Genomic DNA, 20,651 nt, shown 5'->3' with positions numbered 1-20,651 from the left:
ATCCCCCCCCGTACAGTGTAATGTGATGTATATATCCCCCCCAGTACAGTGTAATGTGATGTATATATCCCCCCCAGTACAGTGTAATGTGATGTATATCCCCCCCCAGTACAGTGTAATGTCATGTATATCTCCCCCCCAGTACAGTGTAATGTGATGTATATCTCCCCCCAGTACAGTGTAATGTGATGTATATCTCCCCCCCAGTACAGTGTAATGTATGTATATCCCCCCCAGTACAGTGTAATGTGATGTATATCTCCCCCCAGTACAGTGTAATGTATGTATATATCCCCCCCAGTACAGTGTAATGTCATGTATATATCCCCCCCAGTACAGTGTAATGTCATGTATATCCCCCCCAGTACAGTGTAATGTCATGTATATATCCCCCCCAGTACAGTGTAATGTCATGTATATATCCCCCCCAGTACAGTGTAATGTCATGTATATATCCCCCCCAGTACAGTGTAATGTCATGTATATATCCCCCCCAGTACAGTGTAATGTGATGTATCCCCCTCGTAATGTGTCCCCCGGGGCGGCCGTCCGCCCTCCCTCCTCTGTGTCTCCCGGGGCGGCCGTCCGCCCTCCCTCCTCTGTGTCTCCCGGGGCGGCCGTCCGCCCTCCCTCCTCTGTGTCTCCCGGGGCGGCCGTCCGCCCTCCCTCCTCTGTGTCTCCCGGGGCGGCCGTCCGCCCTCCCTCCTCTGTGTCTCCCGGGGCGGCCGTCCGCCCTCCCTCCTCTGTGTCTCCCGGGGCGGCCGTCCGCCCTCCCTCCTCTGTGTCTCCCGGGGCGGCCGTCCGTCCGTCCTCCCTCCTCTTTGCTCCTGGTCTCTTCCATGTCATGCTGCCCTTACTGCTGCAGTTTCTACTGGGCTCAGATGTTAGCTTCTGCTACAGGGGTGTGGCTAAAGAAATGTGGCTGCATAACCCCGCCCACCTGACGACTCACTGTTCCCTCACTGGCAGGAACAGGGAACAGAAAGGGAACAGATATCACAGGCAGTATAGAAAACACAGACAGGAGCTGTCACGTGACTGAGCCTGAGAAGACAATAAGCTCTAAAATAATAGAAGTGTATGTAGAATATACAGCACCCACAGCTAGTTTATGGAAAAATTCCATATATAACTATATATTCCTATTCCTATATTCCTATAACTTCTGCACTGCTGTGTGATCCGGCATCCAACCCTCTGGCTCTCCCATCCTGCTCTCTCTTCAGGCCGCCACCTCCTCCAGAATGATTGACAGCTGGAGGAGGTGGATCCAGACAGCAGGATTGGATATCTGGATTCTGGATCACACAACAGTGCTCTAGGTAAGTCTGCACTGCCGGTGGTCTGGAAACTGACAGCACAGATATATGCATATTTAATAGGGCTCCTCCTCCTCCCCCCTTGCTCCTTAGCAGTTAGGGCTCCTCCTCCTCCTTTGCTACTTAGCAGTTAGGGCTCCTCCTCCTCCCTTGCTCCTTAGCAGTTAGGGCTCCTCCTCCTCCCTTGCTCCTTAGCAGTTAGGGCTCCTCCTCCCTTGCTCCTTAGCAGTTAGGGCTCCTCCTCCTCCTCTCTTGCTCCTTAGCAGTTAGGGCTCCTCCTCCTCCTCCCTTGCTCCTTAGCAGTTAGGGCTCCTCCTCCTCCTCCTCCCTTGCTCCTTAGCAGTTAGGGCTCCTCCTCCTCCTCCTCCCTTGCTCCTTAGCAGTTAGGGCTCCTCCTCCTCCCTTGCTCCTTAGCAGTAAGGGCTCCTACTCCTCCCTTGCTCCTTAGCAGTTAGGGCTCCTCCTCCTACTCCTCCTCCCTTGCTCCTTAGCAGTTAGGGCTCCTACTCCTCCTCCCTTGCTCCTTAGCAGTTAGGGCTCCTACTCCTCCTCCCTTGCTCCTTAGCAGTTAGGGCTCCTACTCCTCCTCCCTTGCTCCTTAGCACTTAGGGCTCCTCCTCCTCCCTTGCTCCTTAGCACTTAGGGCTCCTCCTCCCTTGCTCCTTAGCAGTTAGGGCTCCTCCTCCTACTCCCTTGCTCCTTAGCAGTTAGGGCTCCTCCTCCTCCTCCCTTGCTCCTTAGCAGTTAGGGCTCCTCCCTTGCTCCTTAGCAGTTAGGGCTCCTCCCTTGCTTCTTAGCAGTTAGGGCTCCTCCTCCTCCCTTGCTCCTTAGCAGTTAGGGCTCCTCCTCCTCCCTTGCTTCTTAGCAGTTAGGGCTCCTCCTCCTCCCTTGCTCTTCAGCAGTTAGGGCTCCTCCTCCTCCTCCCTTGCTCCTTAGCAGTTAGGGCTCCTCCTCCTCCTCCCTTGCTCCTTAGCAGTTAGGGCTCCTCCTCCTCCTCTCTTGCTCCTTAGCAGTTAGGGCTCCTCCTCCTCCCTTGCTCCTTAGCAGTTAGGGCTCCTCCTCCTCCCTTGCTTCTTAGCAGTTAGGGCTCCTCCTCCTCCCTTGCTCCTTAGCAGTTAGGGCTCCTCCTCCTCCTCCCTTGCTCCTTAGCAGGTAGGGCTCCTCCTCCTCCCTTGCTCCTTAGCAGTTAGGGCTCCTCCCTTGCTCCTTAGCAGTTAGGGCTCCTCCCTTGCTTCTTAGCAGTTAGGGCTCCTCCTCCTCCCTTGCTCCTTAGCAGTTAGGGCTCCTCCTCCTCCCTTGCTTCTTAGCAGTTAGGGCTCCTCCTCCTCCCTTGCTCTTCAGCAGTTAGGGCTCCTCCTCCTCCTCCCTTGCTCCTTAGCAGGTAGGGCTCCTCCTCCTCCCTTGCTCCTTAGCAGTTAGGGCTCCTCCTCCTACTCCCTTGCTCCTTAGCAGTTAGGGCTCCTCCTCCTACTCCCTTGCTCCTTAGCAGTTAGGGCTCCTCCTCCTCCTCCCTTGCTCTTTAGCAGTTAGGGCTCCTCCTCCTCCTCCCTTGCTCTTTAGCAGTTAGGGCTCCTCCTCCTCCTCCCTTGCTCTTTAGCAGTTAGGGCTCCTCCTCCCCTTGCTCCTTAGCAGTTAGGTCTCCTCCTCCTCCTCCTCCTCCCTTGCTCTTTAGCAGTTAGGGCTCCTCCTCCCCTTGCTCCTTAGCAGTTAGGTCTCCTCCTCCTCCTCCTCCCTTGCTCTTTAGCAGTTAGGGCTCCTCCTCCTCCTCACTTGCTCCTTACCATTTAGGGCTCCTCCTCCTCCTCCCTTGCTCTTTAGCAGTTAGGGCTCCTCCTCCCCTTGCTCCTTAGCAGTTAGGGCTCCTCCTCCTTATTTCATTACATTGACCTGCTGGTTCTGATCTTCCCTCATGTAGGATCCCACTGACGTTGATGACACTTTGGAGATCTTCCTTCGCCCCTCGTGGAGCAGCTTTCTGTAGTACGGAATACAGTTGTGGGGATGGATCGCCATCATTCCTTCCCACCCCTTGGTGAGTGCCCAGAGCTGTGTATATTAGGGCCTTGTTGCAGGAAGGTGTTTGGTGCAGTGTATTAGTCCAGTAGTGTCATGTGTCTGTATCACTTGTCACGTACAGACGTCCATTGCCCTGATCTTTAATAATAATAATATTTATTTGTATAGCGCCAACGGATTCTGCAGCGCTTATTTAAATATATAAATACATTACAGGTTATATATGAAGTTATACAATGAATAAATTAAAAATACAAATTAGTGACCTGCTCTCAAGAGCGTACAGACTAGGATGACTGGGAGTAACACGAGAGGCAACAAGGGCTTTATTTGTCAATGTTCCAGTCATTGTACATGGAATCTCTAAGTGCCTATAGGCGGCTGGGCAGGCCAGTCACAAGCCATTTTCTGAGCTCAGATAACAAGGACAGTGTACCTAGCACAGAAGAAGTTATAGAGAGGATGGAGAGGGGATAGCAAAGGGAGACGAGATTACAAAATGTTATAAGCCTGGAGAGATGGGTCTTCAGGGCACGCTTAAAACTGGGGATGTTGGAAATTAGTCTGAGGTCTTTGGGTAGGGAGTTCCAGAGAACTGGTGCAGCACGAGAGAAGTCTTGGAGGCGAGAGTGAGAAGTTCTGATTAAAGAAGAGGTTAGTGTGAGGTCATTAGTAGAACGCAGAGCACGGGAAGCATGGTAGGTGGAGATGGGGGAGGAGATGTATGGAGGGGCAGAGCGCAGAGCACGGGAAGCATGGTAGGTGGAGATGAGGGAGGAGATGTATGGAGGGGCAAAGCGCAGAGCACGGGAAGGATGGTAGGTGGAGATGGGGGAGGAGATGTATGGAGGGGCAGAGCGCAGAGCACGGGAAGGATGGTAGGTGGAGATGGGGGAGGAGATGTATGGAGGGGCCAAGCGCAGAGCACGGGAAGGATGGTAGGTGGAGATGGGGGAGGAGATGTATGGAGGGGCAGAGCGCAGAGCACGGGAAGGATGGTAGGTGGAGATGGGGGAGGAGATTATGGAGGGGCAGAGCACGGGAAGGATGGTAGGTGGAGATGGGGGAGGAGATGTATGGAGGGGCAGAGCGCAGAGCACGTGAAGGATGGTAGGTGGAGATGAGGGAGGAGATGTATGGAGGGGCAAAGCGCAGAGCACGGGAAGCATGGTAGGTGGAGATGGGGGAGGAGATGTATGGAGGGGCAGAGCGCAGAGCACGGGAAGGATGGTAGGTGGAGATGGGGGAGGAGATGTATGGAGGGGCAGAGCGCAGAGCACGGGAAGGATGGTAGGTGGAGATGGGGGAGGAGATGTATGGAGGGGCAGAGCGCAGAGCACGGGAAGGATGGTAGGTGGAGATGGGGGAGGAGATGTATGGAGGGGCAGAGCGCAGAGCACGGGAAGGATGGTAGGTGGAGATGGGGGAGGAGATGTATGGAGGGGCAGAGCGCAGAGCACGGGAAGGATGGTAGGTGGAGATGGGGGAGGAGATGTATGGAGGGCAGAGCGCAGAGCACGGGAAGGATGGTAGGTGGTGATGGGGGAGGAGATGTATGGAGGGGCCAAGCGCAGAGCACGGGAAGGATGGTAGGTGGAGATGGGGGAGGAGATGTATGGAGGGGCAGAGCGCAGAGCACGGGAAGGATGGTAGGTGGAGATGGGGGAGGAGATTATGGAGGGGCAGAGCACGGGAAGGATGGTAGGTGGAGATGGGGGAGGAGATGTATGGAGGGGCAGAGCGCAGAGCACGTGAAGGATGGTAGGTGGAGATGAGGGAGGAGATGTATGGAGGGGCAAAGCGCAGAGCACGGGAAGGATGGTAGGTGGAGATGGGGGAGGAGATGTATGGAGGGGCAGAGCGCAGAGCACGGGAAGGATGGTAGGTGGAGATGGGGGAGGAGATGTATGGAGGGGCAGAGCGCAGAGCACGGGAAGGATGGTAGGTGGAGATGGGGGAGGAGATGTATGGAGGGGCAGAGCGCAGAGCACGGGAAGGATGGTAGGTGGAGATGGGGGAGGAGATGTATGGAGGGGCAGAGTTGTGGAGAGCTTTATGGGTGAGGGTGAGGAGTTTGAACTGTGTTCTATATTTAATGGGTAACCAGTGCAGTGACTGGCACAGAAGGGAGACATCGGTATAGCGGCTGGAGAGGAAGATGAGCCTGGCTGCTGCGTTCAGGATAGACTGGAGAGGGGAGAGCTTAGAGAAAGGAAGACCGATTAGTAGGGAGTTACAGTAGTCAAGACGGAAATGGATCAGGGCGACAGTCAGAGTCTGAGCGGTATCAGTGGTGAGAAATGGGCGGATTCTGGATATATTTTTGAGATGAAGATGACAGGAGTGTGCAAGAGCTTGTATAAAGGGAGTAAAGGATAGATCGGAGTCTAGCATGACTCCCAGACATCGAGCTTGAGGCACAGGAGTTATGCTAGTACCACAGACTGAGAGGGAGATGTCGGGTTTAGGTTTGTTAGAGGGCGGAAATACAAGAAGTTCAGTTTTAGAGAGATTAAGTTTGAGGAACAGAGAGGTCATAGTGTTAGAGAGAGCAGATAGACAGTCACTAGTATTTTGCAGGAAGGCAGGGGAGATGTCACGGGAGGAGGTATATAACTGGGGTGATGTCACGGGAGGAGGTATATAACTGGGGAGATGTCGCGGAAGGAGGTATATACCTGGGTATCATCAGCATAGAGATGGTACTGCAGGCCAAACCTGCTGATGGTCTGTCCAATGGGGGCTGTATAGAGGGAGAAGAGGAGAGGACCCAGGACTGATCCCTGGGGAACCCCAACAGAGAGAGGTAAGGGAGAAGAAGTAGAGCCCAAGAAAGATACGCTGAAAGAGCGGTCAGAGAGGTAGGAAGAGAACCAAGAGAGAACAGAGTCCTTAAGACCAAGAGAGCTGAGCATAGGGAGGAGAAGCTGGTGGTCCACGGTGTCAAACGCTGCTGAGAGATCCAGGAGAATCAGTATGGAGGAGTTTCCTTGTGACTTGGCGTTCAGGACGTCTTTTGACACCTTGGTGAGAGCAGTTTCAGTGGAGTGAAGGGGTCGGAAGCTGGACTGTAGAGGGCCAAGAAGAGAGTTATCAGAGAGATAGCGAGTAAGGCGAGAGTAGACAAGACGTTCCAGGAGCTTAGAGATGAAGGGGAGATTGGAGACACGCCGATAGTTGGCTGCACAGGAGGGGTCTAGAGAAGGTTTTTTCAGTAGCGGGGTAATTACAGAGTGCTTGAATGAGGAGGGAAAGATCCCAGAGGAGAGGGAGAGGTTGAATATTTTGGTGAGGTGAGTAGTGACAACAGGAGAGAGGGACTGGAGGAGGTGCGAGGGAATAGGGTCACTAGGGCAGGTAGTAGGACGAGAGGAGCTTGGAGACGAGCTTGGAGACTTCTTCCTCTGTCACTGGATCAAAAGCAGAGAGTGAAGAGAAGGTGGGAGATGTAATGGGATCTATGGGAGAGGTGATGGGATCTATGGGAGAGGGGATGGGATCTATGGGAGAGGGGATGGGATCTATGGGAGAGGGGATGGGATCTATGGGAGAGGGGATGGGATCTAAGGGGCTTTGGGGCTGGGAGGTGATGTCAGAACGGATGGTGTCAATTTTGGTTTTGAAGAAGGAGGCCAGGTCTTCAGCGCAGAGGTCAGTGATGGGTGACTGAGCTTTGGTCTTGAGAAGAGAATTAAAGGTGTCGAAAAGGCGTTTTGGATTGTTTGACAGTGAAGAGATGAGGGAAATCCGTGGAGGTTCTCGATTTCCTCCACATACGTTCAGCTGTCCTAGAGCACCGCCGAAGAAAGAGAGTTTCCGGGGTGTGCCAGGGCTGCTGGCATCTGTGGCGGGGTGTGCGGAGAGTAGGGGGGGCTACAGAGTCTAGGGTCGTTTTCAGGGTGTTGTGGTAGTGTTGTGCGGCTGTGTTTGGGCAGGTGAGGGATGAGATTGGGGACAGTGAGGATTGTAGGGAGTCAATGAGTTGTTGAGTGTTGATGCCACACAAATTTCTATATATGTGTGGGGTAGGAGTGTCAGGAGGGGGGCAATTTTTTGTAATAGTGAAAGAGAGGAGGTTGTGGTCGGATATCTCTGAGGGATCATTTGTGAAGTTGGAGATGGAAAAGTGGCGGAAGAAGATCAGGTCCAGGGAATTCCCACCCTTGTGTGTAGGAGAGTTTGTTAGCTGAGAGAGGCCGAAAGACGTGGTTAGAGAGAGAAGCTGAGAGGAAATAGGAGTATCGACAGGAATGTTGAAGTCACCCACGATTAGTGTGGGAACTTCAGCAGATAAGAAATGAGGGAGCCAGGTGGCAAAGTGGTCGAGGAATTGTCGTGGAGAGCCAGGGGGACGATAGATAACAGCAACTCTGAGGGAAAGTGGGCGGAAGAGTCTGAGGGTGTGAACCTCAAAGGAGGGGAAAGAGAGTGATGGCTCAGGGGGAATGACCTGGAAGGTGCACTGCGGGGAGAGAAGAACACCAACTCCTCCACCATGCCTACCCTCAGGTCTGGGGGTGTGAGAGAGAAGAAGACCACCATAGGATAGAGCAGCAGGGGAAGCAGTGTCAGATGGTTGTAGCCAGGTTTCAGTGAGAGCCAGAAGGGTTATTATAGAGCTGAGTTTTTTGATGATTCTTCCCCCCCCCCCCCCCTTATATTCATAGGCTGCAGTATGATGAAGCCAGGAGTGATGGTGAAGACTGAGGAGGAGCTATATGAACCACAGGGTGATGGCTGCCCCAGCGCAGGTGACTGATCTATCATCTCTCCCTCTTGTAGTCTTAAATTTGCTGGAGTCTCACAAAACCCCACCAGTCAGTCAGCCATTTCCTATCTTGTGGGATAATTACCTATGAGTCCTATTAGTTAGTGGATTCTAGACGGTCCCGGCATACAGAATGATGCTGTCCCTGCTGTATGGTGTCAGTCTGAAATGCCCTGTATCTTTGCTTTCAGGGTATTCCATGATGAATTCAGAAATCATCATAAAGGAAGAAAGAAGCGAAGACAATTTATATTCCAGATGTGAGGAGATGTTTGAGGAAGAGGAGGAGGAGAGCCCAGAGAGCAGCAGCAGCAACGGTAAGGAGCCCGATGGTCACGGAACAGACGGTCTTTTACAAGGTCTGAACTAGTGATGGTATGGAACTCAAAATTTTGGTGTCGTGACAATACTCGATTTTTTTTATTTTGATACCCGATACCAATTCGATATCGAAGTATGAGAAAAAGCGACACCCCCCATACCGGTTTACGCTGTTAAAAGTCTTCAGGTCTGCACTATTACGGATATCTTTTGGTATAATAGGGCCCTTAGGGGTGACAAGGTGTGTCCACAAGATGGCAAGTGAGCTTTGTGATAAAATTGTACGAGAAAACTGTGTGGGTGGGTAGTAGGAGCTGCAAGGTGGTAGGGGTTTGTCTGAGGGATGGAGTAGGAGACAGCAAAGGGGACACAAATGGTCGGAGCAGATTGGGAAAGTAGCAGAAAAAGAAAAGAAGATAGGGACTGTTTGGGGACCATATTGAAAGGGAAGGGGCACAAAGTGACGGGGGTCTGGAGCAGAGAGACACAAGGTAGAAATAAGAGGTGGAGGAGCATTTGGGGAGGGAGTAGGATGCTCCATGGAGGGGAGCACAAAATGGCAAGGGATATCTAGGGATAAGAGGGGCTGAAAAATGGGTAGAGAGCTCTGGCCTGGTTGTGGTCTCTAGAGGTGGTTAGGGAGCAGATGAGGCAGCTGTACCCAGGCTGGAGGGGTCCAGGGATCAGATGGTTTGTACTGGTTCCAGATGGCATCGGCAATAACTGGACATATATAGCAGATCCTGAGGGTATGCAACACATGTCTTCATGGGAACACCTGTCACTGCCACTACAGGATTTACATGTAGGGGCCCCCCATTCAGTGTACAGAGACGTAAGGCCAAAACCTACATGAAAAATAAATATTAATGGCTTTTCTGCAGGGGTCATGTACTTAGCAGGTAACTCATGATGTATACTCCTCAGTGTTATCTATGAGGAGCAGGAGATACAGGACCTTCACCTCATTGGCTCACAGGTCACTCTCCCTGACCCCTGCTGATAGCCTGTAACCCCTGCTGCAGTGTGATTTATTACCTGTTCTTTCTGCTGTGTCCCGACACTGCCCTGCCTCATAGATACAGAACTGACAGGAGCCCCGTGCTGGGGCAGGGGGGATTGTGGGAGCCGGGCAGATCACCCATGCCTGCACATGGCTCCTGTCAGCTGCTAATGAAGATGCCTCTACCGGTCTCACTGCCCCCTCATCGCTCTCTTCCTCCATGCTGCATAAGTGCTCACACTCCAGGAGCAGCTGGAGACAGAGGCAGGCAAGGCAGTCTGGAAGCACACAGATAGGAAAGGGTTACTCACGGCAGGTCAGTTTCCCAGACGCAGCTCCTCACTCCGGCTGCATTCCAGGAAGGACAAGAGGCTGAGGTGTGACGGGCTGGGGTCGTTAGCAGCGGGGGTCTGCTACACATAGTAGCCGACCCCACTGCTTCTGGAGCGGCTCAGGATGGGTCAGATGCCGCTGCCAGTTGTGACACCGGCATCTGCACAGTTACATAGCCGACACATGCGATCGCTGTGTGCGGCTATAACTTATCACTGCTGTGAGCGGAGGGAGGGTCACAGGTGGGGGCAGGGGGCTGTACTTGGAGACCATGACCGGCGCTCAGATAGCCGCCCGCCGTGTTCTCTGCACTGTACTTTATGTTAAGCTGCGTTATTAGGCCCCTTTAACCCCACGCAGTCCGCGCCCGGAGCAAACATTACCTGCTCAGCGCCACGGCTGCATGTGAGGCTCTCATCGGTCCCCATCAGCCAATCAGTGCACAGGCAGCCGCAGCACTGAGCAGGTAATGTTTGCTCCCTGGATCTTTAAGGGTATAAACCCACACACCGTATATGCAGCGTATTTACTGCTGCGATACGCAGCAAATACGCAGCAAACACGCAGCAAACACGCAGCAAATACGCAGCAGATTAGATCTAAATAACTGAACACAGCATCAAATCTTCACCATCAAATCTGCTGCGTATTTGCTGCATATCTGCTGCTTATACGGTGTGTGGGTTTGTACCCTAAAAGAAACTGCAGCCCCTCCATCCACCAGCACGCTGTATTCTCTACCTGTAACACCACACAGCACGCTGTATTCTCTACCTGTAACACCACACAGCACGCTGTATTCTCTACCTGTAACACCACACAGCACGCTGTATTCTCTACCTGTAACACCACACAGCACGCTGTATTCTCTACCTGTAACACCACACAGCACTGTATTCTCTACCTGTAACAGCACACTGTATTCTCTACCTGTAACACCACAGAGCACGCTGTATTCTCTACCTATAACACCACAGAGCACGCTGTATTCTCTACCTGTAACACCACACAGCACGCTGTATTCTCTACCTGTAACATCACACAGCACGCTGTATTCTCTACCTGTAACACCACAGAGCACACTGTATTCTCTACCTGTAACACCACACAGCACGCTGTATTCTCTACCTGTAACACCACACAGCACGCTGTATTCTCTACCTGTAACACCACACAGCACGCTGTATTGTCTACCTGTAACACCACACAGCACGCTGTATTCCCTACCTGTAACACCACACAGCACGCTGTATTCTCTACCTGTAACACCACACAGCACGCTGTATTCTCTACCTGTAACACCACACAGCACGCTGTATTCTCTACCTGTAACACCACACAGCACTGTATTCTCTACCTGTAACACCACACAGCACGCTGTATTCTCTACCTGTACACCACACAGCACACTGTATTCTCTACCTGTAACACCACAGAGCACGCTGTATTCTCTACCTGTAACACCACACAGCACGCTGTATTCTCTACCTGTAACACCACACAGCACTGTATTCTCTACCTGTAACACCACACAGCACGCTGTATTCTCTACCTGTAACACCACACAGCACGCTGTATTCTCTACCTGTAACACCACACAGCACGCTGTATTCTCTACCTGTAACACCACACAGCACGCTGTATTCTCTACCTGTAACACCACACAGCACGCTGTATTCTCTACCTGTAACACCACACAGCACTGTATTCTCTACCTGTAACACCACACAGCACGCTGTATTCTCTACCTGTAACACCACACAGCACGCTGTATTCTCTACCTGTAACACCACACAGCACACTGTATTCTCTACCTGTAACACCACACAGCACTGTATTCTCTACCTGTAACACCACACAGCACGCTGTATTCTCTACCTGTAACACTTCTATTGGAATAAAGTTATGATTTTTTTTTTTTTTTTCTCATCTCCACATATGTGTTATAATTGAGCATCTTTTATCTTTGACGTTGAGCCGCACAATAAGAACTTTAAGGACTCCAATATCTTACATGGGATATACTCCCATGTAAGGGTGGGATTGGCAGTGCCGGCTCTGATCCTGTCAGCCGTTTAGTATCATTTAATTATGTTACTGCATCATTTTCGTAAAGACTCTGCAGTACTGCAATGAAACTCCAACATGTGTGAACACAGCCCTAATTTCACTGCAGATTTTTGCGCACACAGTGAAGTTGCAGCAGCTGCTTCTGTGACTCCTTATCTGCTGAGGTGTAGGCTGGAGGGACTGGTCAGAGATAGTGTATCAATCAGAGGGGGTGGGAGATCCAGACCCGCCTCCTGGGACATCAGAGATGTGTTGACTTGTGGGAGAGAAGCTGGGGTCAATATTAGTTTTGTAGTCCTTCCATTTTCCATTTCCTTTAAGTGGTGAAAAGCCAAGGACAAAAGTGAGAACTATTGGTAATAACAATATATTAGAAAGTTATTTATCTTGGGGTGGTCGTTTAAATACAATTTTCTCATACTGGAGTACCCCTTTAAGCCCCTAGTAGCAACAAGTCATGTGGCTAGGTCTCTGGGATGTCCCAACCAGAAGAGCACATTGGGTGAGGTGCTCTCCTACCAATAATTGATAGTTTCTTTCCAATTAACAATAATGCAATTATATTTATTTCAAAGGCTTGGCTGAAACCCCGAGACTCTCTGCTCTGCTGTCTTATTGAATTCAGCCTATAGGTTCATTTGGCTTAATGGGAGGGAGGTGTTAGTTCTAAGGCCAAACCTGTGCTGGGGGGGGTTGGTTCCTCTCTGGATACCATCCTGGAGAAAGCCGAAGGCAAGAAGGGGTTCCCTCTCATCCCTCAACTGCCTAATCGGTCCTTTAGGGGCAGAGGTAGGAGGATCCAGGGAGGGGCATACACAGGGAGGAAGGATTAAAGGCCCCCTAAGAAGTCTAAGGTGTGTTTGTTTTATAGGTCTGACAATACTAAAAAGACTACCCGATGATGCCAGGCCCTGGTGGGAGGTCTTCTGGGCCCTTTTTTCTTCAGAATGGGCTAAAATTTCTTCTAGTAAATTTGTGTTGGAAACAATAAAGCTTAGCTGAAAATTTTAATTTTTGTCATCTCCAGGTGATAGATTTTCCATCACAGATCTTAGCTTGGATCCAGCGTGGCAGTCAGTCCAGTCTCTTTTGGAGAAAGAGGTTCTGGTTCCTGAGGATCAGAGGGGAGAAGGTTTTTACTCCACTCTATTCCTGGTAAGGAAACCTAGTGGTTCGTTTAGGACCATTACAAATCTGAAACCTCTTAATCGTGTTCTCTCATGAGAAATTCTCGATGGAATCTATACCATCTGCCATCCTGAATCTCTCTAGAGACCTCTATGTGGCCACTCGTGATTTTAGCAATGTTTACGATCATGTCCCCATTCATGCTGAACATAAATAATTCCCTAGCGTAGCAGTTAGGGTGAGAGAGATTCCAGACTTCATCCCCAGTACAGGGCCCTACCCTTCAGCATTTCTTAGGCCCCTAAAGTCTTTACTAAGATCATGGCTGAGGTGACGGCTCACGTGGGAGAGAGTGATACTGTTGTCCTTTCCTATTTAGATGACTTCCTATTAGTTGGTGATTCTCTCTCTACTCTGCAGAGTAAGATTAGAACAGTTAAAGGGGTACTCCAGCGCTGATTAAAAAACAATCAATCATACACATAGTTTTCCCACTTACCATCCCTCCTGAGTCTGTCTCCGTTTGAATTTCCCGCTGTTTGCAGGTCCCTGAAGCTCCAGTTGGTGTCTTCATTTTTTCTTCACTTCCTGGTTTGGGCTTTCCCATGATGCACTTTGTCTCCTGTGATGTCTGACCCTGTAAAACTGTTAGATGGGTTACATCTTGCTCAGCCAATCAGAGCTGAGCAACCTGAGTCATCTGACAAAGAGAGGCTGGCCTAACAGGGCTTAGATCCGCTTCCCTCTTGATGATGTCAATGTCACAAAATGGCTGCCACAGAGCAGCCTGGGGTCAACAGTCATTAGGTAAGACTAAGTTCACTTCACTTCCGGGTGGGGGATTGAGGGGGGGAAAAGATAGGGAAGGGGGGCAGATATAGTGATTGAAGCATATTACAGTTAAATAAAATAGTATTGAGTATTAATTACTGGGGAAAAGCTATTAGCTGGAGTACCCCTTTAAGGACATCTTTTCCAGACTAAGCTTGGAGATAAATGATAATAAATCCAACAAGACGTCCTCTCAGCAACGCCAGTTCTTGGGGATTTGTTTGGATTCTTGGGTTCAGAATTTTTTTCTCCAATGTAACTAAATTTTCCAGGTAATTCTTCAGGTGACCTTATTGTTTAGGGTATTTGTAGATGTAATATATTGTGTAGGTCAGGTACACCTACCACATAAGTATCCTACCTACCACCTACTTACGATAAGTATCCAGATATATAAACAGTAAAGCAAATCAACAAATATCAATGGTAAATCCAAGTAATAGCAATGTAAGCAGTACTGACCCTCAGACCAAATGTCAGGCGTATCGTGAGGTCACGTCACCACTGGTCCCCATCAGTCATGTAAACAACCGAAATGCTATATCATCAGGCAGCAATCTCTTATAGAAACAAATCAGGTATGAGTAACACCCAATGATACCAACTTAAAGGCTGTTGTTGCCACGCAATCAGTTGGAAGCTGGATACTGATACACGTCTGTCATGCCAAAAGGCAAATAAACATGATTAATACATGCCATGACATAACAAATCGGATTATGTAGGGCGAGGACCACTAGTGACTGAGCCTCAACCTCAAAGCGTCTTATTGGCGCTCTGGCTATCTCTCTCACTCACTCTCTGTCTCACTCTCTCACCCTCTCTCCCGTCCCGTCCCGTCCTTACCAGATGTACAGGAGGGTAGGGGGAAGAGCGCCCCATAGAAATAAATGGGTGAATCTCCACACTGCACACACAGGTGATATTAGTGCTGCAGCTCTCCAGCAGTAATGGCAGTTGAATGCCTTAGCAACCAATAGGATTACTACTTTAAAGAGTCACTGTCGTATTTTTTTTTTTGCAGAAATCAATAGTCCAGGCGATTTTAAGAAACTTTGTAATTGGGTTTATTAGCCAAATCTGCCATTATCTGCATGTAAAAAGCCTTTTCCCAGGTCCCCCCCTCCTTCCTCTTTTTCATCCACTCCAAAAAATCTGAAAATTGTGACTTGTTGCAGGAGACGTCCCCTGTCTGCTCTAGGGAGAGGGGAGGGGGGAGGAGGAAGGAGGGAGTTAGCCGGCAGCAGAAAGCAGATAACAGAGGATTACAGGCAGGGAGCTGGGTGACAGCTGTAATCCGAGCTCAGACAGGTCACTGGTGATGGTCACATGAGATATCCCGTGAGGGATTTGTAGATTAACTCTTTGTTGTCCTGTTTTGGTCTTTTCTTTAGCTCTCTCCATAGGAGAACAATGAAGACAGGGGGGAGAGCTTTAAACTGCTTTTTCATGATAAAAATGCATTTTTCGGATAATAAACCCAATTACAAAGTTTCTTAAAATCGCCTGGACTATTGATTTCTGCAAAAAAAAATTTCACGACAGTGACACTTTAATTTTTACAGGGAGCTGGAATCTGATTGGTTGCTAGGGCACCTGCCTCACAACAGATCCACAGAAATAAATACAGTGAGGGTGCCTTCACACCTACCGGATCCGCAACGAATTTCACCCTGTGAATTTGCAGCGAAATGCCCTGCGGATCAAGTGTCATTCAACCTTATGACACTACATATCCCGCTGCGAGTATGTAGATTAACCCCCTCGGCGGCCAGAGCGTAACTTACACTGACAGAGGCCGCCCATCATCCCGCCCGCACAGACCACTGGTAGATTGTGCAGGCTCCCCTCCAGTGTGTTCAGCGCTGTGCTGCTGCTGGGCATGGCTCTCTCCTCACGGCTCTGGACTCTGCACACACCGCTCCACCTTGCTTTGTGGGGGGGGGGGGGGGGGGGCATCCAGAGCCGTGAGGAGAGAGCCGTGCCCAGCAGCAGCACAGCGCTGAACACACTGGAGGGGAGCCTGCACCATCTAACAGCGGTCTGTGCGGGCGGGATGATGGCGGCCTCTGTCAGTTACACTCCGGCTGCCGAGGGGGTTAATTTACATACTCTCAGCGGGATGTCGATATAGTATGTAGTGTCATAGGGTTGAATGACACTGGATCCGCAGCGGATTTCACTGCGAATTTGCAGCGTGAAATCTGCTTTGGATCCGATAGGTGTGAAGGCACCCTAACAGTGTATATACAGTGTATACAGTAAGGGGCTTACCTGCTGGGTGGTGGTGTTGGGAAATGTATACAGTAAGGGGGTGTTAGAAAATGTATACAGCATGGGGGCTACCTGGGGGGGGGGGTATACAGCATGGGGGCTACCTGCAGGGGGGAGTTTATACAGTATGGGGGATAACTGCAGGGGGGAGTGTATATAGTATGGGGGCTACCTGCGGGGGGGGGGGGGGGGGAGTATATAGTATAGGTACTACCTGCAAGAGGGGGGGGTGTATAGAGTATGGGGGCTACCTGCACGTGGGGGGAGTGTATACAGTATTGGGGCTACCCGGAGGGGTTGGGGGTCTATACAGTATGGGGGCAACTTGCAAGAAGGGGGGCAGTGTATAGAGTATGGTGGCTACCTGCAGGGGTGGAGAGTATACAGTATAGGGACTACCTGCAAAGAGGGGGTGTATAGAGTGTGGGGGCTACCTGCAGGGGTGGGGGGTGTATACAGTATGGGGGCTACCTGCAGGGAGGGAGTGTATACAGTATAGGAGGAGTACCTGCGAGGGGCAGGGGGTGTATACAGTGCGGGGGCTACCTGCAGGGGGGAGTGTATACAGTATTAGAAACTTTAAAACCTCTTCTGTGTTGTCCTCACCAAGGATGAAAGGTAGTGCCTAAGAGGGCCAGATTATGATGATGCTGCAGGATTGTGTATGCACTTATTATAAGCTGCAGGTTTTCTGCACACACGCCTTACTTATGGTCTGCAGTCGTCGGGGGGGGGACCCCAAACTACACACTACATGTATACAGGACCCCAGAACTATACACTACAGGTATACAGGACCTCCACTAACACTGTCAATGTTGTATATAGCCAGGCTCAGCATAACACTACCAATGTTGTACATAACCAGGCTGTATATAACACTGCCAATGTTGCATATAACCAGGCTGTATATAACATTGCCAATGTTGTACATAACCAGGCTGTATATAACACTGCCAATGTTTTATATAACCAGGCTCAGTATAACACTTATAATGTTGTATATAACCAGGCTCTGTATAACACTGCCAATGTTGTATATAACCAGGCTCTGTATACAGTCTGATCACATGATGACATCTCAGTTTGGCTATAAGGTATTTAGGATGTTTAAAGTTTTTAGTTTATTTCTAACCTACAATTTACATAAACAGTGCAGAACTGATGGGGTATATAGCGTATAAAGGGGTATATAGGGCTCCTGGCATAGATTTGCCTCCTGGGCACCTTGGAACAAATCTAATTAACACACTGACACATTATACCCAGGCAGCGGCGGGTACATTTTCTAGTATGTGTATGTATATATATATATATATATATATATATATAATTATATAATCCTATCCTTGAGCTGGGTATCTTCAGATTATGACAGCGCTTCTCGCTGGAGGAATAATGCTTGAATAATCTATTTAATTGGAAAGTCTTAGAATATTTTAGCTTGGCTTTAGGAGAGGAGAGAGGAGTGTACTGAGGGTTACTACAGGGTTAAGGGGCCTCTACCTAGACCCTGAGGTACTCAGCTGAAGGGGCTTTAAGAGAAGATCCCTACGCCCATGGGTGTGAATCCTCCGCCTATTGCTTTCTATGGGCACCTAGTGACATAAAGCAGGGACGTAGGCCCCACCTGTGGGTAGAGCTAGCCGTCTGGGGGACCCCTAAGGAACCTAGCAAATCACTGTCTTGTAGTCCTGTAGTTATCAGGAGAGAAAATAGCCGCCCAGTGTAGGGACGGGCGTCCGCAGTGTAGGGACGGGCGTCCGCAGTGTAGGGACGGGGCGTCCCTTTAGTCCTTTTTCACCTCAGCCTCCTCAGAATGACTCTAGCCAAAGATGAGGTTGTTGGGAGAGGAATAATACACTCCTTGGTTTGGGAAGGCATGACAGCAGCTCCCTCCCTACTCCAACTCCTCAGGGAATGAACTCCTCCCTGATTGGGCAGAACACAACAGGAAGGGTTTGATACTGGACTGTGATTGGCCAGATCACTTCAGGTACCCAGCTCACTGATTGGTTAGGGGAATATCTTCCCACACAGAAATGACAGTTGGTGGTTAACCCTTTCCTTCAGCTGTGCATATAATACATCAAATACAGTGACATCTAGTGGCATAAAATAAGTAGTACAGGCAGAAATAAAAAATCATTGGTACTAATAAGAAATACAGGCAGATGCCATTCACCCAGAGTGTCCTATACAAAAATACTTTACTATAGGTGGGCAAAAACAACACAGCCTACTCTGCGACACTGTATACTCACTTCCACCTTACTTGCCAGCAGAAAGACGGTAATCGCCAAAATATACCTCGGAACAGGACTGCCTTCTACTGCTTCGTGAATAGGCCTATTAATGTCTCTGCTTCCCAGACATTTGTTGAGTGCTAGACGACTTCCTTCAGGAAGGGCTTAAGACCTAGCACTATTATAGTCCAGATATCTGCTCTTAGTGCCCTCTATCTGCTCTATTTTCTATCCAGCAGCCATACATCACCATTCGGGAAGATGATTGTCCTCTCTTGATCCTGCTTTTCTCCCTAAAGTAGTTTGATTTTCACAGATCCCAAGAAGTCGTTTTACCGTCATTTTGTGATAGCCCCACTAATGACTGAGAAGCCAAGTTTTGCTGCCTTGATGTAAGGAAGTGTATTTTCCACTACCTTCTGGTTACTGAATCATGAAGCCTGTCCAGTATCCTGCTTATTCTATTCCAGGGAAAGAATAGGGGCAGAGCAGCAGCAAGGTGGATCAAGCAGACTATCTGGGGGGAAAGAGATACCAGTAGGGTTTAGGACCCATTCTACAAGAGCAGTTACTACATCATGGGCAGAGAGGGCCTTGGTCTCCATAGAGCAGATCTGCAGGGCAGCTACCTGGAGTTTCCCCTCATACTTTCTTGCATCATTATGGTCCATTCACACTTCTGAATTTCTGCGGAATTTCAAGTGCTGCAGAGTCTGCCTAAAGTTCTGCCTGTCCTATTGATTCATAGGTTGTCTCGCACCTTCCGCCATACGCCCAAAGAATTGACATGGCAATTATTTGGGTGGATGGTGGATTGCACATCAGACCTCCTATTAAATCAATGGGACATGCAGAACTTCAAGCAGACTTAGCTTGAAATTCCGTATTGTGAACAGACCCTTACATGTAAAGGTACCCTAAAGGAAAGCTGCAATCTGTAACGGATACACAGCAGATTTTGCGCTGCGAATTCCGCTACGGATTCTTAGCCATTCATTTTGAATGAGAAGACATACTTGCAGCAGGATTGTGATCCCGCTGCGAGTATGTAAGTCCCGGCCCCATTAACCCCCTGGATCATCATCATCCCCCCCCCCGGGATGATACATTACCAGCTCTGCGATCGGGCCGTATGTGTGGCTCCCGTTTGCATTGCCCCGCTGCAGTCACTGATTGGCTTAGCGGGACTGCCGGGAGCCTCAGATGCAGCTGCGGTGCCAAGCAGGTAACGTGAGCTGCGGGTGGTGGCGGATTAAAGGGGCTGGCATTACATATTCACAGTGGGATGACAATTCCGCTGCATGTATTTAACCCCATTGAAGATCACAGTACCAGGATTCGCTGCAGTCACAGCTTGAAATCCCCTGTGAATCTGGTACGTGTGAAGCTATACCCTGAGTGAGGATTTTTCTTTTGGCAGAAGGGTTCTGCAGACTGTAGTCGCCCCCTCCCGGCAGGTTATTAATCCTATACTACTCTACAGGGGTTCCGTCATAGGGCAATAGTAGAAAACCTAAATTATCAACCTTTGAACCCATGACGCACCCCGTCTATAACCCACCCTAATAAGTATTTATATTTTATTATTATATTTATTTATGTAAGGAATATTATATGTACGAGAAAAAAATATGTGGATGAAGGGTCTGTCACTTCTTTCAGTGAAGTAGGAGGTGGACCTCTCCAGGGGTGCCAACATTGGCACAAAGAAAAGAAATTACTGGTTAGCATATGGGGGCTAGTAAAAAAAAGTTGCTCTCTCAGATCAGGTGTTCAGACCATACAGCGTCCTGCAAAAAAACAACGTGTGGCACAAAAAGCTGTCCATGCACTTGGTCCAGGTGGCATTGTACAAGGCGTTACCAATGTGTTGGCCACACAGAAAGATATCCTCAGGGCCAGGAGGCAGTAATCAAGGCCCTAATATTTGGCAGCCAAGAAGGGGCAGGGCCAAGGTCCCTGTATTGTACCAGGACAACACTTCCCACATCCCCTCTGTATGCGGCAACTGTATGAAGGGCGGAGCAGGCTGCAGGAGTCCAGGGGATGGAAAAAAGAGACTCTGTGCCAAGAAATACAGGGGCAGAATTGGGCAAATTTATTTTTTAGTGAAGTAGTAAAATAAACGAAAAGGGACACAAACTGGGTGTGAGTATACTGGCACCGTACACCTCCATGTGCTCTTCATACTAGGACCCCCACCCCACCCCCAGACGCCTCCATGTGCCCTCCATACCAGGACACCCCCCCCCCCCCCCCCGTACACCTCCATGTGCTCTCCATACTAGGACCCCCCCCCCCGTACACCTCCATGTGCTCTCCATTCTAGGACGCCTCCATGT

General features: G+C 49.8%; 1 protein-coding gene across 5 annotated transcripts in view; it reads left to right on the top strand.

Annotated features, from left to right (window-relative positions):
* Nucleotides 1-300: 300 nt before the first annotated feature.
* LOC138802459 (uncharacterized) overlaps nt 301-20,651 on the top strand; it is a 55,517-nt gene continuing 35,166 nt past the window's right edge. The window contains exons 1-4 of one of the 5 annotated variants that reach the window (XM_069985793.1): nt 301-1,078; nt 3,235-3,351; nt 8,003-8,086; nt 8,295-8,420. In XM_069985793.1, coding sequence (XP_069841894.1) covers nt 3,321-3,351; nt 8,003-8,086; nt 8,295-8,420 — 241 coding nt within the window. In that variant the 5' untranslated portion in view covers nt 301-1,078; nt 3,235-3,320. Of the gene's footprint in view, nt 1,079-2,276; nt 2,701-2,737; nt 3,352-8,002; nt 8,087-8,294; nt 8,421-12,857; nt 12,986-20,651 lie in introns of those variants that run through there. The other 4 variants (XM_069985794.1, XM_069985796.1, XM_069985792.1 and 1 more) reach the window with 4 other exon arrangements.

Source organism: Dendropsophus ebraccatus, chromosome 10 (assembly GCF_027789765.1).
Source record: "Dendropsophus ebraccatus isolate aDenEbr1 chromosome 10, aDenEbr1.pat, whole genome shotgun sequence".
Classification (NCBI taxonomy): Eukaryota; Metazoa; Chordata; class Amphibia; order Anura; family Hylidae; genus Dendropsophus; species Dendropsophus ebraccatus.
This window is presented reverse-complemented; position numbering and strand designations above follow the sequence as displayed.